This window comes from Nicotiana sylvestris, chromosome 2, assembly GCF_000393655.2.
Source record: "Nicotiana sylvestris chromosome 2, ASM39365v2, whole genome shotgun sequence".
Classification (NCBI taxonomy): Eukaryota; Viridiplantae; Streptophyta; class Magnoliopsida; order Solanales; family Solanaceae; genus Nicotiana; species Nicotiana sylvestris.
Window position 1 is genome coordinate 212,782,576 of NC_091058.1, and position 15,025 is coordinate 212,797,600.

General features: G+C 40.0%; 2 protein-coding genes across 2 annotated transcripts; both read left to right on the top strand.

Annotated features, from left to right (window-relative positions):
- The first annotated feature begins 1,697 nt into the window (after positions 1 to 1,697).
- LOC138886259 (uncharacterized) lies at positions 1,698 to 2,051 on the top strand. Its single transcript, XM_070167325.1, has one exon. The coding sequence runs from the start codon at positions 1,698 to 1,700 to the stop codon at positions 2,049 to 2,051; it is 354 nt and encodes a 117-aa protein (XP_070023426.1).
- A 3-nt stretch (positions 2,052 to 2,054) lies between these two features.
- Positions 2,055 to 12,858, top strand: LOC104224333 (uncharacterized). The gene is made up of 3 exons (XM_070167326.1): positions 2,055 to 2,124; positions 2,254 to 2,269; positions 12,186 to 12,858. Exons 1-3 carry the CDS (start codon positions 2,055 to 2,057, stop codon positions 12,856 to 12,858), a joined length of 759 nt encoding a protein of 252 aa, XP_070023427.1.
- The last annotated feature ends 2,167 nt before the right edge of the window (positions 12,859 to 15,025 follow it).

Below are 15,025 nucleotides of genomic sequence, written 5' to 3' on the forward strand. Positions count from 1 at the left end.
TCAGCCACAGAGATTCGTAGTTTTCTTGGTTTGGCATGTTATTACCGCCGGGTTTGTTCAGGGATTTATATCTATCGCATCGCCCTTGACCAAGTTGACTCAGAAGGGTGCTTTATTCAGGTGGTCGTATGAGTGCGAGGAGAGCTTTTAGAAGCTCAAGACTGCCTTGTCCACAACTCTAGTGTTAGTGTTGCCATCAGTTTTAGGTTCATATACCGTGTATTATGATTCGTCGAGAGTTCGTATTGGGTATGTGTTGATGCAAGAGACTAGAGTTATTGCTTATGCTTCTCGCAGTTGAAGCCCCATGAGAAGAACTACCCTGTTCATGATTTGGAGTTGGCTGCCATTGTTCACGCATTGAATATTTGGAGGCATTATTTGTATGGTGTTTATTATGAGGTGTTTACTAATCATCGTAGCCTCCAGCACTTGTTCAAACAGAAGGATCTCAATTTGCGGCAGCAGAGATGGTTGGATCTACTAAAGGACTATGATATCACTATCTTGTACCATCCAGGGAAGGCCAATGTGGTGGCAAATGCCTTGAGTAGGAAGTCAGTGAGTATGGGGAATTTGGTGTATATTCTAGTTGGAGAGAGACCTCTTGTAGTTGATGTTTAGGCCTTGGCCAATCGGTTCATGAGGTTGGATATTTGGAGCCCAGTCGGGCATTGGCTTGTGTGATTTCTTGGTCTTTCTTATTTGATCGCATCAGAGAGCGCCGATATGATGATCCTCATTTGCTTGTTCTAAAGGACAGAGTTCAGCACGATGATGCAAGAGATGTGACTATTGGTGATGATGAAGTATTGAGGATGTAGGGCCGGATATGATGTGGATGGGCTTCGGGAGTTGATTCTAGAAGAGGCCCATAACTCGCGGTATTTCATTCATCTGGGTGCCGTAAAAATGTATTAGGATTTTAGGCAGCATTATTGGTGGAGGTGAATGAAGAAGGACATTGTGGGATTTGTAGCTCAGTGTCTCAATTGTCAGCAGGTGAAATATGAGCATCAGAGACTGGGTGGCTTACTTCAGCGGATGGATGTTCCAGAGTGGAAGTGGGAGCGGATCACCATGGACTTTGTAGTTGGGCTCCCACGGACTTTGAAGAAGTTCGATGCCATTTGGGTGATTGTGGATCGGCTGACCAAGTCTGCGCACTTCATTCCTATGTGTACTACCTATTCTTCAAAGCAGTTGGTAGGGATCTATATTCGGGAGATTGTTCGTCTGCATGGTATCCCAGTTTCCATCATTTCAGATAGGGGCACTCAGTTTAATTCACAGTTTTGGAGGTCGGTTCAGCGAGAGTTGGGTACTCAGATTGAGTTGAGCACAACTTTTCACCCTCAAATAGACGGGCAGTCCGACGCACTATTCAGATATTAGAGGACATGTTGTGCACTTGCATCATTGATTTCGGAGGGTCATGGGATCAGTTTCTACCACTCGCAAAGATTGCTTATAACAACAACTACATGTCGTGTATTCAGATGGCTCCATATATGGCATTGTACGGGAGGCGATGTAGATCTCTAATTAGTTGGTTTGAGCCGGGCGAGGCTAGGCTATTGGGTACAGACTTGGTGTAGGATGCTTTAGACAAGGTGAAGGTGATTCAGGGGAGGCTTCGTACATCGCAGTCGAGACAAAAGAGTTATGCCGACAGGAAGGTCCGGGATGTGTCCTACATGGTTGGTGAGAAGGTTCTGTTGAAGGTTTCACCCATGAAGGGTGTTATGATATTTAGGAAGAAGCGTAAATTGAGTCCTCGGTTTATTGGGCCTTTTGAGGTGCTTCGGAGGATTGGGGAGGTGGCTTATGAGCTTGCTTTGCCACCCATCTTGTCGAGTGTGCATCCGGTATTTCATGTTTCTATGCTCCAGAAGTATATTAGGGATTCGTCTCATGTCTTAGATTTTAGCACAGTTCAGTCAGATTGTGATTTGACTTATGATGTGGAGCCAACAGCTATTTTGGAGCGTCAGGTTCGAAAGTTGAGATCAAAGGATATAACTTCAGTGAAGGTGCAGTGGAGAGATTAGCCCATGGATGAGGCTAACCGGGAGACCGAGCAGGAGATGGAGAGCAGATATCCTCACCTATTTGAGGCTTCAGGTATGTTTCTTGATTCGTTCGAGGACGAACGTTTGTTTAAGAGGGGGAGGATGTGACGACTCGACTGGTTGTCGCATGAGTTACTACTCTGTTTTCCCCATTTCTGCTTCTTATTGATGTGTTTATCAGTATTATATGTTATCAGGTTGGTTGGCTCGGGTTCAGAAAGGTTTTGGTGAGGTTTGAGACACTTAGTCTTTTTTGAGTGAGCTTAAGTTAGATGAGTCAACCGGATGTTGACTTATGTGAAATAGGGCTCGGATGTGAATTTCGATGGTTCGAATAACTTCGGGAGATGATTTGGGACTTAGGAGTATGATCGGAACGTGTTTTGGAGGTTCGTAATAGATTTAGGCTTGAATTGGCGAAATTAGAATTTTGGCATTTTCCGGTTGATTGGTGAAAGTTTGATATAGGGGTTGGAATGGAATTCCGGGAGTTGTAGTAGGTCCGTTGTGTCATTTGAGATATGTGCACAAAATTTCAGGCCATTCGGAAGTGGTTTGATAGACTTTTTGATCAAAAACAGAATTCGGAAGATTTTCGAACCTTAGGCTTGGATTCGATGTGGTTTGGTTGAGTCCATATTGTTTAAGGTATTTTGAAGATTGGTATAAGTTTGGATAGTGGTATATGACTCGTTTTTGCTTTTGCTTGAGGTCCCGAGGGCCTCGGGGTGATTTCGGATGGTTGGCAGAAGATTTGAGTTGGGTTTTTGCAGCTGAAGTTTTAGGACTGCTGTCACAACCGCATCTGCGGTTGGGAAGCTGCAAGTGCGACCCCCACAGATGCGTAAGCAAATCACAAAAGCGGAATGGGCGATGGGGAGCTAGAACTGCAGAAGCGGCTAGGTGAGCACACATGCACTATCGCAGGTGCGGATTTTTGAGTTATTCTTCATCATTTTCATGCGTGTTTGAGCTTGAGGGAGCTATTTGAAGAGGGATTTCAAGGGGATTTCATAGAGGTAATATTTTTGGACCCTAAACTCATTTCTATGGTGTTATTTCACTGAGTTGACTTGGAATTTATGGGAATTAAGGGTTAAAAATTTGGAATTAGGGCTTGAGATTGGAAACCTTTGAGTAAGGGTTTGAGGGGCCATTTGTTGCTGAATTATGGTATTTTTGATGTGAATGAACTCGTGGAGTGATAAGGATTTCATTGATGTAAGTTTTATCGAATTCTGAGACGTGGGCCCAGGGGTCGAGTTGGGCCAATTTCGAGATTTGTGATATAATTTGATTATTTTTGCACGGGCTTCATTCCCTTAGCATATTCTAATGTTATGATTCCGATTTTGGGTAGATTCGACGCGAGTTGAAGCCGAGGCGAGAGGAAAAGGCGTCGTGGGGTAGTATTTCATCCGATTTGAGAGGCGAGAGGCAAATGCGTCGCGGAGTAGTATTTCATCCGGTTTGAGGTGAGTAATTATCGTAAATCTAGAACTGAGGATACAAACCCCGGTATTTCATATTGTTTTGATAAATGAGGTGACGCACATGCTAGGTGACGAGCGTGTGAGCGTGCACCGGTAGGGATTGGGACTTGGTCCATCCCGTAGCTACTATTAAGCCGCGTATTTGATTTGAAATCTTATGATATTATGTATTTTAGAGATTAATACTATATTATGGGTTGTATGCCATGTTTGGGGCCTTGTGCCGACCTGTTGAGACCCTTAAGGGCATTTTTTTCTTGTTTTTCGCACTCTATTTATTTGAAAACATATCCTCAGTCATGTTTTACCTATTTATTATTTAAAACTGGTTTTTATCACTCAACTTCTTAAATGTGAAAACTGTTTGGGCTGAGTTTCCCTGATTTCCACTATTATGCCTGAGTGGCTGTGAGGTTAGTGACTGAGAGAGGTTGAAGACCTAATAGTGAGGATTATATATATTACGGATCGGGCGGTACACTGCAACAACATTATATGAACATATTATGGATCGGGTTGCACGCTGCACCAATATTATATGAACATATTATGGATTGGGCTGCACACCACATCGATACTTATATGGATCGGGCTGCACGTCGCAACGATATATATATTGGATCGAGATGCGCGCCGCAACAATATGACATTTGGGCTGTAGGAGACCCTCCGGAGTCTGTACACCCCTAGTGAGCGTAGTCGACTATAAACTATAGATCGGGCTACACGCCGCAACGATATATATATTGGATCGGGATGCGCGCCGCAACGATATGACGTTTGGGCTGTACGAGCCTCTCCGGAGTCTGTACACCCCTAGTGAGCGTAGTCGACTATAACAGTTATTATGATTATTATTATTATGAGATATTATTGAGCCTGAGTGTTGAGTGTGAGTACTGAGTGACCGAGAGGCTTGCACGAGAGGCTATATTTATGAGTGATACCTTGCCCGAGGGGGCCCATTTATGATATCTTTGCTGATTTCACTCTTCTTTTATAATGAGCCTCTGTTGAAAGCTGCTAAGTACATGATTTCAAAGTATTTCAATTGAAACTGAAGTTTTTACGAAGTAACTGACTTTTAAACTATTAGGTTTGATTTGATTCTCTGTTGTATACTCTTACATATGATTTTAACTGCTCGTCACTGCACTCAGACCTTATTTAATTTAGTTACTTATTGAGTTGGTATACTCACGTTACTCCCTGCACCTTGTGTGCAGATCCAGGTGCCCGAGCGGCAGAGTGAGGGTCCTCAACATTATCGGAGTTTTCTGGAAACTACAAGGTAGTTGCATGGCGTCCACAGCCCTGCTTTCCTCCTCCCTTATCCTTGTTTTTCTGTATTTTTAGACTTGTCATGTAATAGACAGTCAAATTAGTTTTATTTAAAGGCTCTAGACTCGTGACACCAGATTATTGGGCTGTGTTGGTTTGATGTTTTACTGTTTTCCACACATTTCGGTAATTTAAATATTTCTTATGAAAAATTGAGACTTAATTCATGTTAGAAAAATGTTTTTATTAAAAGAGATTTGTTGTGAATATTTGATTGGGTTGGATTGCCTAGTATTGTGATAGACGCTATCACGTCCGGGTAATTGGGGTCGTGACACATACGCTCAAGTCCCATATTTTCCTACGGACCCTTCGGGATCGTCAAATCACGAGTCCGCGTCTGTTTACCTAAAATATTGACCGAAGTCAACTTAAATTTATTTTAAAAGCAAAATTTATCATTTTTCACAGATTTTCACATAATGGCTTTTCGGATACACGCCCGGACTGCGCATGCAAATCGAGGTGAGGCAAAAAGAGGTTTTTAAGGCCTCGGAACACAAAATTGACTTGTAAAACGAATTGCTTCAATAAGTTTATATGTTAAGGTTTTATAATTTATGTTTAACATTATTTTTTGATTTCATCATTATAGTTCATAAATTTTTTAAAATTCATGAAATTCGCTAGTGTTGTCAATTTTCTTTGGGGTATTAAAATTTGGATCTTTTTTTTTCTATAATGAAGAGCAATTTAATAATTATAATATATTAAAATAAGCAAACTGATCGTTGTCTACTTAAAGTAATATTTTCTTTTGAAAAAAATATTATTGGCCACTTAAAACTTTTCTAGTTCGTTGTTAATTAAGCAAAAAAAAAACTAATCTTGTCATACTACATGCATATCAAAAATATAAATTCTAATTGATAAGGATAAATGAGCAATCTATGGTTGGAAAACGGGGATTATAGTTAATATTAGTTTTTACTTTTATTAAATATTTAAATTTCAATTTAATTAATTTTTGGCCCACGGGCCGGTCCAGGCCCAACCTCGATCAAGCCTCAAGGGCCAGCAGGCTGACTTGGGCCGTGCTTATAAGCCTCACATTTAAATGGGCTAAAAAAATTCCAACCCAGCCCTACCCAAGTAGAGGGCTGGATTGGGCTGGCATCACGGGCCAAGCCCATTTTGACGGCTCTACTAGGGATGTTCATAAAAACCTGAAAAACCGAACCAAACCGACCAAAAAAATCGATACTTTTTAGGTTTGATTTTGGTTTTGAATTTTAAGAACCGATCAAATTTGATTTGGTTTTGGTTTTAATCAAAACATAAAAGGAAAAAATCGAACCAAACCAACTATAAAAGCAGATATTTAAATTTATTATTACACCAATATATATATGTATATTTTTATATAAAGTTTCTAAAATTTTTTTGTACATATTAGTCATTTATATTTTTAGTCTAGTTCTTTGCTATTATATTAATTTAATTCTTTGCCTTTACATTCTGGTTTGATTGGTAGTTTTCTTTTGCTAAGTACACGAATTTATTTCATGTTAAAGTAATAGATTTTTAATTGAGTATTTAATTTATTCATCATTATTTGATTCAATTATCATCAATATATCTTGCCAAATGATAGATTTCTCAAAGAGCAATTAATTTGATAGTGTTACGTTAAAAATGTAGTGTCTGGACTATGCGTTTTATAGTGTATGTTTCATATTTAAGAAAAAATCGATAAATAACCAAAAATAGAAAAACCGACAAAAATCGAATCGAAAAAAAACGAATTAATTTGTTTGGTTTGGTTCCAATATTTTTTACTTGGTTTGATTTTTTTAGGATAAAACTAACCCAAACCGAACCATGAACACCCCTACCTGCTACTACACAATTTTACGCTTTGGATGATTGCTTTGTCCTTAGTCATATTGTTACTATCCGATCCATAATACTCAAAATAAGCTAATATAAAATCTCCCAAACTATCTTTAAAACCAAACCATATCATGCACCAATATCGTATGCATGAAAACTTATTTAATTACGTATGATTTTTGAAAATCATATATATTTTCAAGTTAAATGACGGAATATTTTTTGCCAACTCAAAATCATACATAAAGTATTTCATAATAATAATGAGATCAAGTACAATAAATATTTTTTTTCATGTATGTCATGTACTCATTCATTACTATAACTCATGTCACGACCCAAAATCTCCTCCGTAGGATGTCGTGATGGCACATAATCTTAGGGACTAGGTAAGCCTAACATTTACTGAAATAATAACAATATTAAATAACAACTGACAAATGCGAAGCAGAAATCTCTATACAAGACTTACAAATTACAAAACCGGTAGTACAAGTCATAAGCTCTACAGAGTTTGCTAGAAAACCTCTAAATAAAACTGTTCGAAATAAGGGTAAACGGTCTAATACAAAATCAGAAGATGACACCGAAACCTGAAAACGCAGTAGCAGGTTTACCTTGAGTCTCCACAACAAGATCCGTACAACTAGCTAACGATAGACTGACACTGAAATACCTGAATCTGCATAAAAATTGTGCAAATGCTTAGTATGAGTACACCACATCGGTACCCAGTAAGTATCAAGACTAAGCTCAGTAAAATAGTGACGAGGAACAATCAAGAAACCTACTGAACTAAATATCCTAAACAAAATATAAGTGTAGTACTAACAAAATACGATATATCTAGGAAACTACGCATTATGACAATGCTAATATAATACTTGAAATGAGAAGTAGAAACAACAACAAGCAGCGGAACACAGTCTAAATCCGGCGATCACAATTAAAAGAACGACATGTAGCAACTAGATAAGAGTAACCATTTTCACATCAGGTTTTATCCAATAATCATCACGAGGTACAAAAACTCAGAATAGCCACAAGTCACAGGTCTCACTTTATGAATCCTAAACACTTGGCCTCTTGTTCCATCATTTAAACTAGTACCGCATGGACGACACTCATGCCAATAGGACCATTCTCACATAGAAGGCAAGTAGGAAAACATGTGCATCCATACTCAACAATATTAGGATTCATCCTCTTAAATCGATAGGAGTGATTAACTACGTGCATGCTTGTGCAATTGTCCTAACATAGTTTATGCCAGCTAGCATGTATAGAGAAAATGGACAACACGTAAGAAGGTTTTCCCACAATGTTTTACAAGATAAAACTCGCACAGGTAGGTACGCCAATACATAAATATCAACAACAAGAATGCCCCCAGGCCATCACTAGTCTTCACAAATCAATCCCTAACATAGTCCACCTTGTCTCATCATGTGTGCAATAATAAAGTAAATGCCTGCCATGTCTTACCACATGTGCAAGGTAATATTCCCACCTTGTCTCTCCACATGCATAAATATACAGATATAGCCCTCCTTGACACGCCACATGTGCATAATCAACAGTAATAATGGTACGGCAGAAACCTCGTGCAACATAACCCTGGCCGCACAATAGAAACCTCATGCATCACACTAACAACCGCACTACAGAAACCTCGTGAACACAATAACGAGTACAACAACATTAATGACAATAATACAAGAGTACGTCAAGTAAATCAACTTAAGGGCTTTTGATCACAAAGGAACGGTAGAACTAGTTCACAAGAATAAACACAATAGAGAATACCAGTCTTAATAAGAATAACGCAACAAAGAAAAAATAATATGTAACAACAACCTCACAAGTTATGGTTCAATAACATGGAAGATAACACGAGTTAAAAATTCCAAATAAGGACAAGTCAACTAAGATATAAGATATCTAAACTTCTTTTAAGGTTGAACAATTACGAAAGAGATACAACAATTCAATTAAGGGTAAAAACCAGAAAGATAATCAAAACCTCAATTAAGGATGAACAATTACAGGAGAGATAATTATATTTTCAATTAAGGAGAAGCGACTAGGGATGGATGGCACGACAAAAGAAGCGGTAAAAACTTCAGTTAAGTCACAAAGGAGTCAAATAGGCAATAAGAACGGAACATGAAGCAATTAATTCCAATAAAAGACATAGAGGTGAAACTAGTAAATAGGGAACTTAACATAACAAAACAACTTCATATCTAATTAACATAAGAACCTACGAGCCCTAGAAGGTCAATTTCCCACAAATAAGCACGAGCACGTACTCATCACCTCGCATACCCGGACTTTACATGATGCAATTAGCATATAAGACTCAAATCCTGAGGGGTAGTTCCCCCACATGAAGTTAGGCGAGATACTTACCTTAAAGACGATAAACCGTTCCTCTAAAATGAACTTATCGAGTGAAATAACCTCCAATCTAGCCAAAATAACTTCAAAGCACAAATAAAACTCATAAAAAACTATTCCGGATAATAAGGCTTCGATTATTAATTAAAACTAAAAAGTTAACCCAAAAGTAAACCCTCGGTTCTGCACCTCGGAACGGGCCAAAATTATAAAAATCCAAACACCCATTCGATAACGAGTCCAATCATACAAGAATTACTCAAATCCAACCTCCAATCACCTTTCAAATCCCCAAAATTTTGTCTAAGAAGTTTATATAATTTCCCCCAAATTTCCAACTGAAATAACTAATTAAATGATGAAAATAATAATGGATTCGTGTAATAAAGCCAAAACCGAGTTAGAACCACTTACCCCGATACTTTTCTTGAAAAACCTACTAAAAATCACCACAAACTAAGCTCTCTAGGTTAAAAAATAAAAAATGAGATGAAACCCTCATTTATATAGTACCACATCTGACCTCCAAAGGGCTGACCGTAAATTTCTTGTGCGGTCCGGACATTCTAGGTTCCGCAGCCACAATCCAAATTGTGCGGCCGCACTTCAACAAAACATGCACTACCAAGCTTTAGTAAATTGACCATAACTTTCTATACAAATGTCTAAATGACAATTTTCTTACTTTCTGGAAACTAGACACAAATGGCTACAACTTTTATTTTTGGATTATCTCCAAATTTCTTATAGATTAAAAGATATAAGCTTCCGAAGTCAGACCATCGAACCTGCAGAAATCTCCGATCCGCGACCACGAGAAGAATTGTACGGTCCGCACTTGATGCTTTTCCTCAGCACTCCAAAATGTGCCTCGCATTTCCAAAGTACCAGAATAGCATCAGAGTGCCGAAATGCCCAGACTCGCTCAAAACTCAGCCCGGAGCACACCCGAGCCACTCAGGACCTTGTCAGAATGTACCAACAAGTCCTAAAACATCACACGAACCTGCTCGAAGACTCAAACAACATCAAACAACGTTGAAACTGTGAATCGCACCATAAATCACACTCATAAATTTTCAAATCTTCCAACTTCCTTAACTCGTGCCGAAACATATCAAATCAACCAAGAATGACGCCAAATTTTTGCATGCAAGTTCCAAATGACATAACAAAGCTAATAGAACTCTCAAAATTGCATTCCGATCCCGATATCACCAAAGTCAACTCATGGTCAAACCTCTCAACCTTCCAAAACTTCAACTTTTCCAACTTTCGGCGAAATGCTTAAAATTACTCTACGGACCTCCAAATCCAAATTCGGATGCACTCTCAAGTCCAAATTCATCATACGAAGCTATTGGAATCATCAAAATTCCATTTCGGAGTTGTCTACACAAAAGTCAAATTTCGGTCAACTCTTACCGCTTAAGTTTCTAATACAAGAATCCTTCTTCCAAATTGACCCCAAAACATTCAAAAACTGAACTCGGCCACACATGCAAGTCCTAACACACAATACGAAGTTTCTCAAGACCTTATGCCGCCGAATGAGACTTCTATTTTCAAAACGGTCGGCCGGATCGTTACAACTCATCACAACTATTTATGGAGCCTCTATACCTAGAAATAGAACTAACCACTTAGACCAAAGCATGGAAAAAAGAAAATAAGGAGAGACATAATAGCTATCACAAATTAGGAGTGATGCCTTACCATATGCATCCGAAAGAGAGTCATCCTAACCTTATCCTAAAAAATGTAAAGTAGGCAAGACCCTAAAAGGGGGCCGAGTACACCACCATGATACTTAATAAGTGTCATAAATTCTCTCTAACTCAAGTTTCTAAGACAAGACTGTACAAAAATAATGCTACCAATATTTGATATAAAACGATAACAGTTATATCAAGTCATGTTCTTTATCATTTAAATGAAAAGACGAGTGAAATATAAACCATGATGTAACCTTTTAATATATATATATATATATATATATATATATCAATCTATTATTTTACTAAAAATAATATAAAATTATTTCAATTACATTAAGTTACTGAAATCACGTTCGGCTCCATAGGCCTCAATATAAGAAAATCATTAATTCTTTATACCTTTTATTGGAAGTATTATGCTGACACTAACATAATAAACAACTACTAGGTGATCAACCTACCAACAAGTATTTGACCTTACTTATCCGCAGAACTTCCTATAGTATTGTACGAGTCAACTTAACCTCATTACTTTAAATAATGATCATTTGGCCTCAAAATGTGAGACTTTATCTCCAACATCAACTTAGCCTTAGCATGTATCTCTACACTGGGATGCATAATTTCATGACCACAATCTGAACGTGTGTGTGCAAACATTAAAGAACAACCCGAGTGAGTGTCAGCAAGGGGCAGCGGGAGTTGGACGCGAACGTGCTAGGTGGCTGCAATATCGTCGTATATACCGAGAAAATTCCCAGGTTCTACTAGTGGGAGTTGGTACCTCTTTTTTTTTCTATTTATCTTTGTTGTGTTGGTTAATAAATTGTTGTCATCTTTCTTCGTATTTGTTATTCACCGTATTAGTGTTCCTATAGTTGCAACTTGGTTTTTCCCTAGTTTGGTGTGTTGCCTTGTGTGTGTTAGTGATTCTTTTTAGTCTGTCGTAGGTATAGTGGTTGTGGTTTGGGATGGTCGAGTGAGGTCATGTCCTCGGGGGGAGCATGGGGTGGGGCATATGGTAGGGTCAGGGTTAGGGGGCGGGATGGGATGAGAGGCAATAGAGGTAAAAGGAACAAGGGTGTCTATAGGTTGAGAAATGGGTCATAGAATGTAGGTACATTGACGGGTAAGTCTATAGAGTTGGCGAAGATGGGTAGGGTCGAGGGCGAAGGACACAGACGGGTATAAACTTTGGTACTCAGGAGTCTAGAGAGGTAAAAATGGAGTGGGTATCTTGGTAGATAGGGAACCTAGAGATTCTGTGGTTGATGTTAGATGAGTGAATGATAAATTGATGCTATTAAGTTTGTGGTTCGTGAGTACAGCCTAAATGTCGTTAGCACCTATGCGCCACATGCGGGCCTAGATGAGAAGGTTAAACGGCGCTTCTGGGAGGGATTAGATGAGATTATGCGCCAGGTCCCGCCTGTTGAGAAGCTATTCATAGGAGGGGATTTCAATAGTCATATTGGGTCGATCTCTGGTGGTCATGGCGAAGTGCATGGAGGCTTCGGTTTTGGGGAGAGGAACAGAGGAGGTACCTCGATGTTGGACTTCGCTAAGGCATTTGGGTTGGTGATTGCGAACTCTAGCTTTCCGAAGAGGGAGGATCATTTGTTTACTTTTCAAAATGCAATGGCAAAGACTCATATTGATTATCTCCTCCTCAAGAGGTATGGCAGAGGGTTGTGTAAGGATTACAAGGTAATTCCGGGTGAGATACTCACAATGCAGCATAGGCTCTTGGTGATGGACGTAGGTACTATGTTAAAGATGGGGAAAAGGTCTGCTCGAGGAAGATCAAGAATTAGGTGGGGAGCCTTAACAAAGGATAAAGCCCAAGAGCTGGAGGGGCGGTTGTCAGCTATGGGAGCCTGGAGGAGCAGTGGTGACGCAAGCACTAGGTGGTCAGTGACAGCAGACTGTATAAGGGAGGCTGCGAGAGAGGTGTTATGGGTTGCAACGGGCATCTCTGATGGGCACAAAGGAGATTGGTAGTGGAATGAAATGGTCCAAGGTAAAGTGGAAGCTAAGAAGGCCGCGTAACTGAAGTTAGTGGGGAGAATAGGTAAGGAGGAGAGGCGAGCATGCATGGAGAGGTATAAAGTAGCTAGGAAGGAAGCTACGCTGGTGGTCATGGAGGCTAAGACCACGGCGTATGGTCGTATGTATGAGGAACTGAGGGAAAAAAGACGGGGAGAAAAAGTTATTCCGGCTGGCCAAGTTAAGAGAGAGGAAGGCGTATGGTAGAGTATTGATTGAAGATGACCAGATTAAGAGGAGATGACAGACTTACTTTCAGAAACTCCTAAACGAAGAAGAGGATCAGGTTATTGTGCTAGGCGATTTTGAACATTCCGAGAGTCACCGTGACTCTAGGTACTACAGGCGTATCATGGTTGATGAGGTCGTGTGAGCTATGCGTAAGATAAGTAGGGGCAGAACGACCGGGCCAGACGAGATTCTGGTGGAATTTGGGAAGTGTGTAGGGAGAGAAGGTTTGGAGTGGTTGATTGAGTTGTTTAATGTTATTTTTAAGGAGAAGAAGATTCCAGACGAGTGGAGGTGGAGTACGATAGTTCCATTGTATAAAAACAAAGGTGATATCCAGATTTGTAACAATTATAGGGGTATCAAATTACTTAGTCATACCATGAAAGTGTGGGAGAGAGTGGTTGAAGCGAGGGTGAGGATGACAGTGTCTTTATCCGATAACCAGTTTGGGTTCATGCCGGATCGTTCAACCACGGAAGCTGTACACCTTGTTAGGCAGTTGGTGGAACTGTACAGAGAGAGAAAGAAGGATCTGCATATGGTATTTATTGACTTAGAGAAAGCATATGCCAAGGTTCCTAGAGAAGTTCTCTGGAGATTCTTGGAGGCAAAAGGTCTCCTGGTCCCTTACATTATGGCGATTAAGTACATGTATGCTGGGGCAAAGACTCGAGTTAGGACAATAGGAAGAGATTTTGATCATTTTTCGGTGGAAATGGGATTACACCAAGGTTCTGCCCTCATTCCGTTTTTGTTCGCCCTGGTGCTGGACGCATTAACACACCATATTCTAAGGGAGGTTCCATGGTGAATACTATTCGCTGATGACATTGTTCTGATTGATGAGTCACGAGCCAGTGTTAACGATAGGCTGGAGGTTTGGAGATAAGATTTTAAGTCTAAGAGTTTCAAGTTGAACAGGACGAAGACGGAATATATGGAGTCTAAGTTTAGCTCTGAGCTGGGGGAAGTGGACATGGATGTGAGGCTTGAATCACAGGTCAGCCCAAGTAGAGGTAGCTTCAAGTACCTTGGGTCGGTTATCCAGGGTGGGGGGAGGAGATCGATGAGGATGTTACACATCGTATCGGTGATGGATGAACTGGAGGTTAGCATCTGGAGTCTTGTGTGATATGAAAGTCCCACCGTTACTCAAAGGTAAGTTCTATAAAGTGGTTGTTAGACCGGCCATGATGTATGGGGCTGAGTGTTGGCTTGTAAAGAACTCACATATCCAGAAGATGAAAGTAGCGGAAATGAAGATGCTGAGGTGGATGTGCAGGCACACTAGAATGGATAAGATTAGGAATGATGATATTCGGGAGAAGGTGCATGTGGCTCCCATTGATGACAAGATGCGGGAAGCGAGACTCAGATGGTTCGATTATGTTCAGAGGAGAAGCCCAGATGCGCCGGTAAAGAGATGTGAGCAGTTGGTTGTGGAGGGCACGAGAAGAGGTAGAGGGCGGCCTAAGAAGTATTGGAGAGAGGTGATCAGGCAGGATATGACGAGGTTTTAAATTTCCGAGGGCATGACACTGGATAGAGAGATGTGGAAGTTGAGTATTAGGGTTGTAGTTTAGGAGGTAGTTTGAGTATTTCCTTACTTTGTACCATTGTGAGACCAGTCTGGTAGGGTTTTTGTCTAAGATAGTTAGTGGCAATATTGTGTCTTACTATTTCACTTTTCAGCGCAGGAACTATTTACTAGCTATCGTTTTTGCTTTGCATCTTTAATCTAAATTTCATGTTGTTCCTGTTTTTCATATGATTTCTTTGCTGATACTAATATTATCTCCTTTTGGCCTTTTTGTTTCTTTAAGCCGAGGGTCTTTCGAAACCAACCTCTCTACTCCTTCGGGGTAGGGGTAAGGTCTGCGTACACACTACC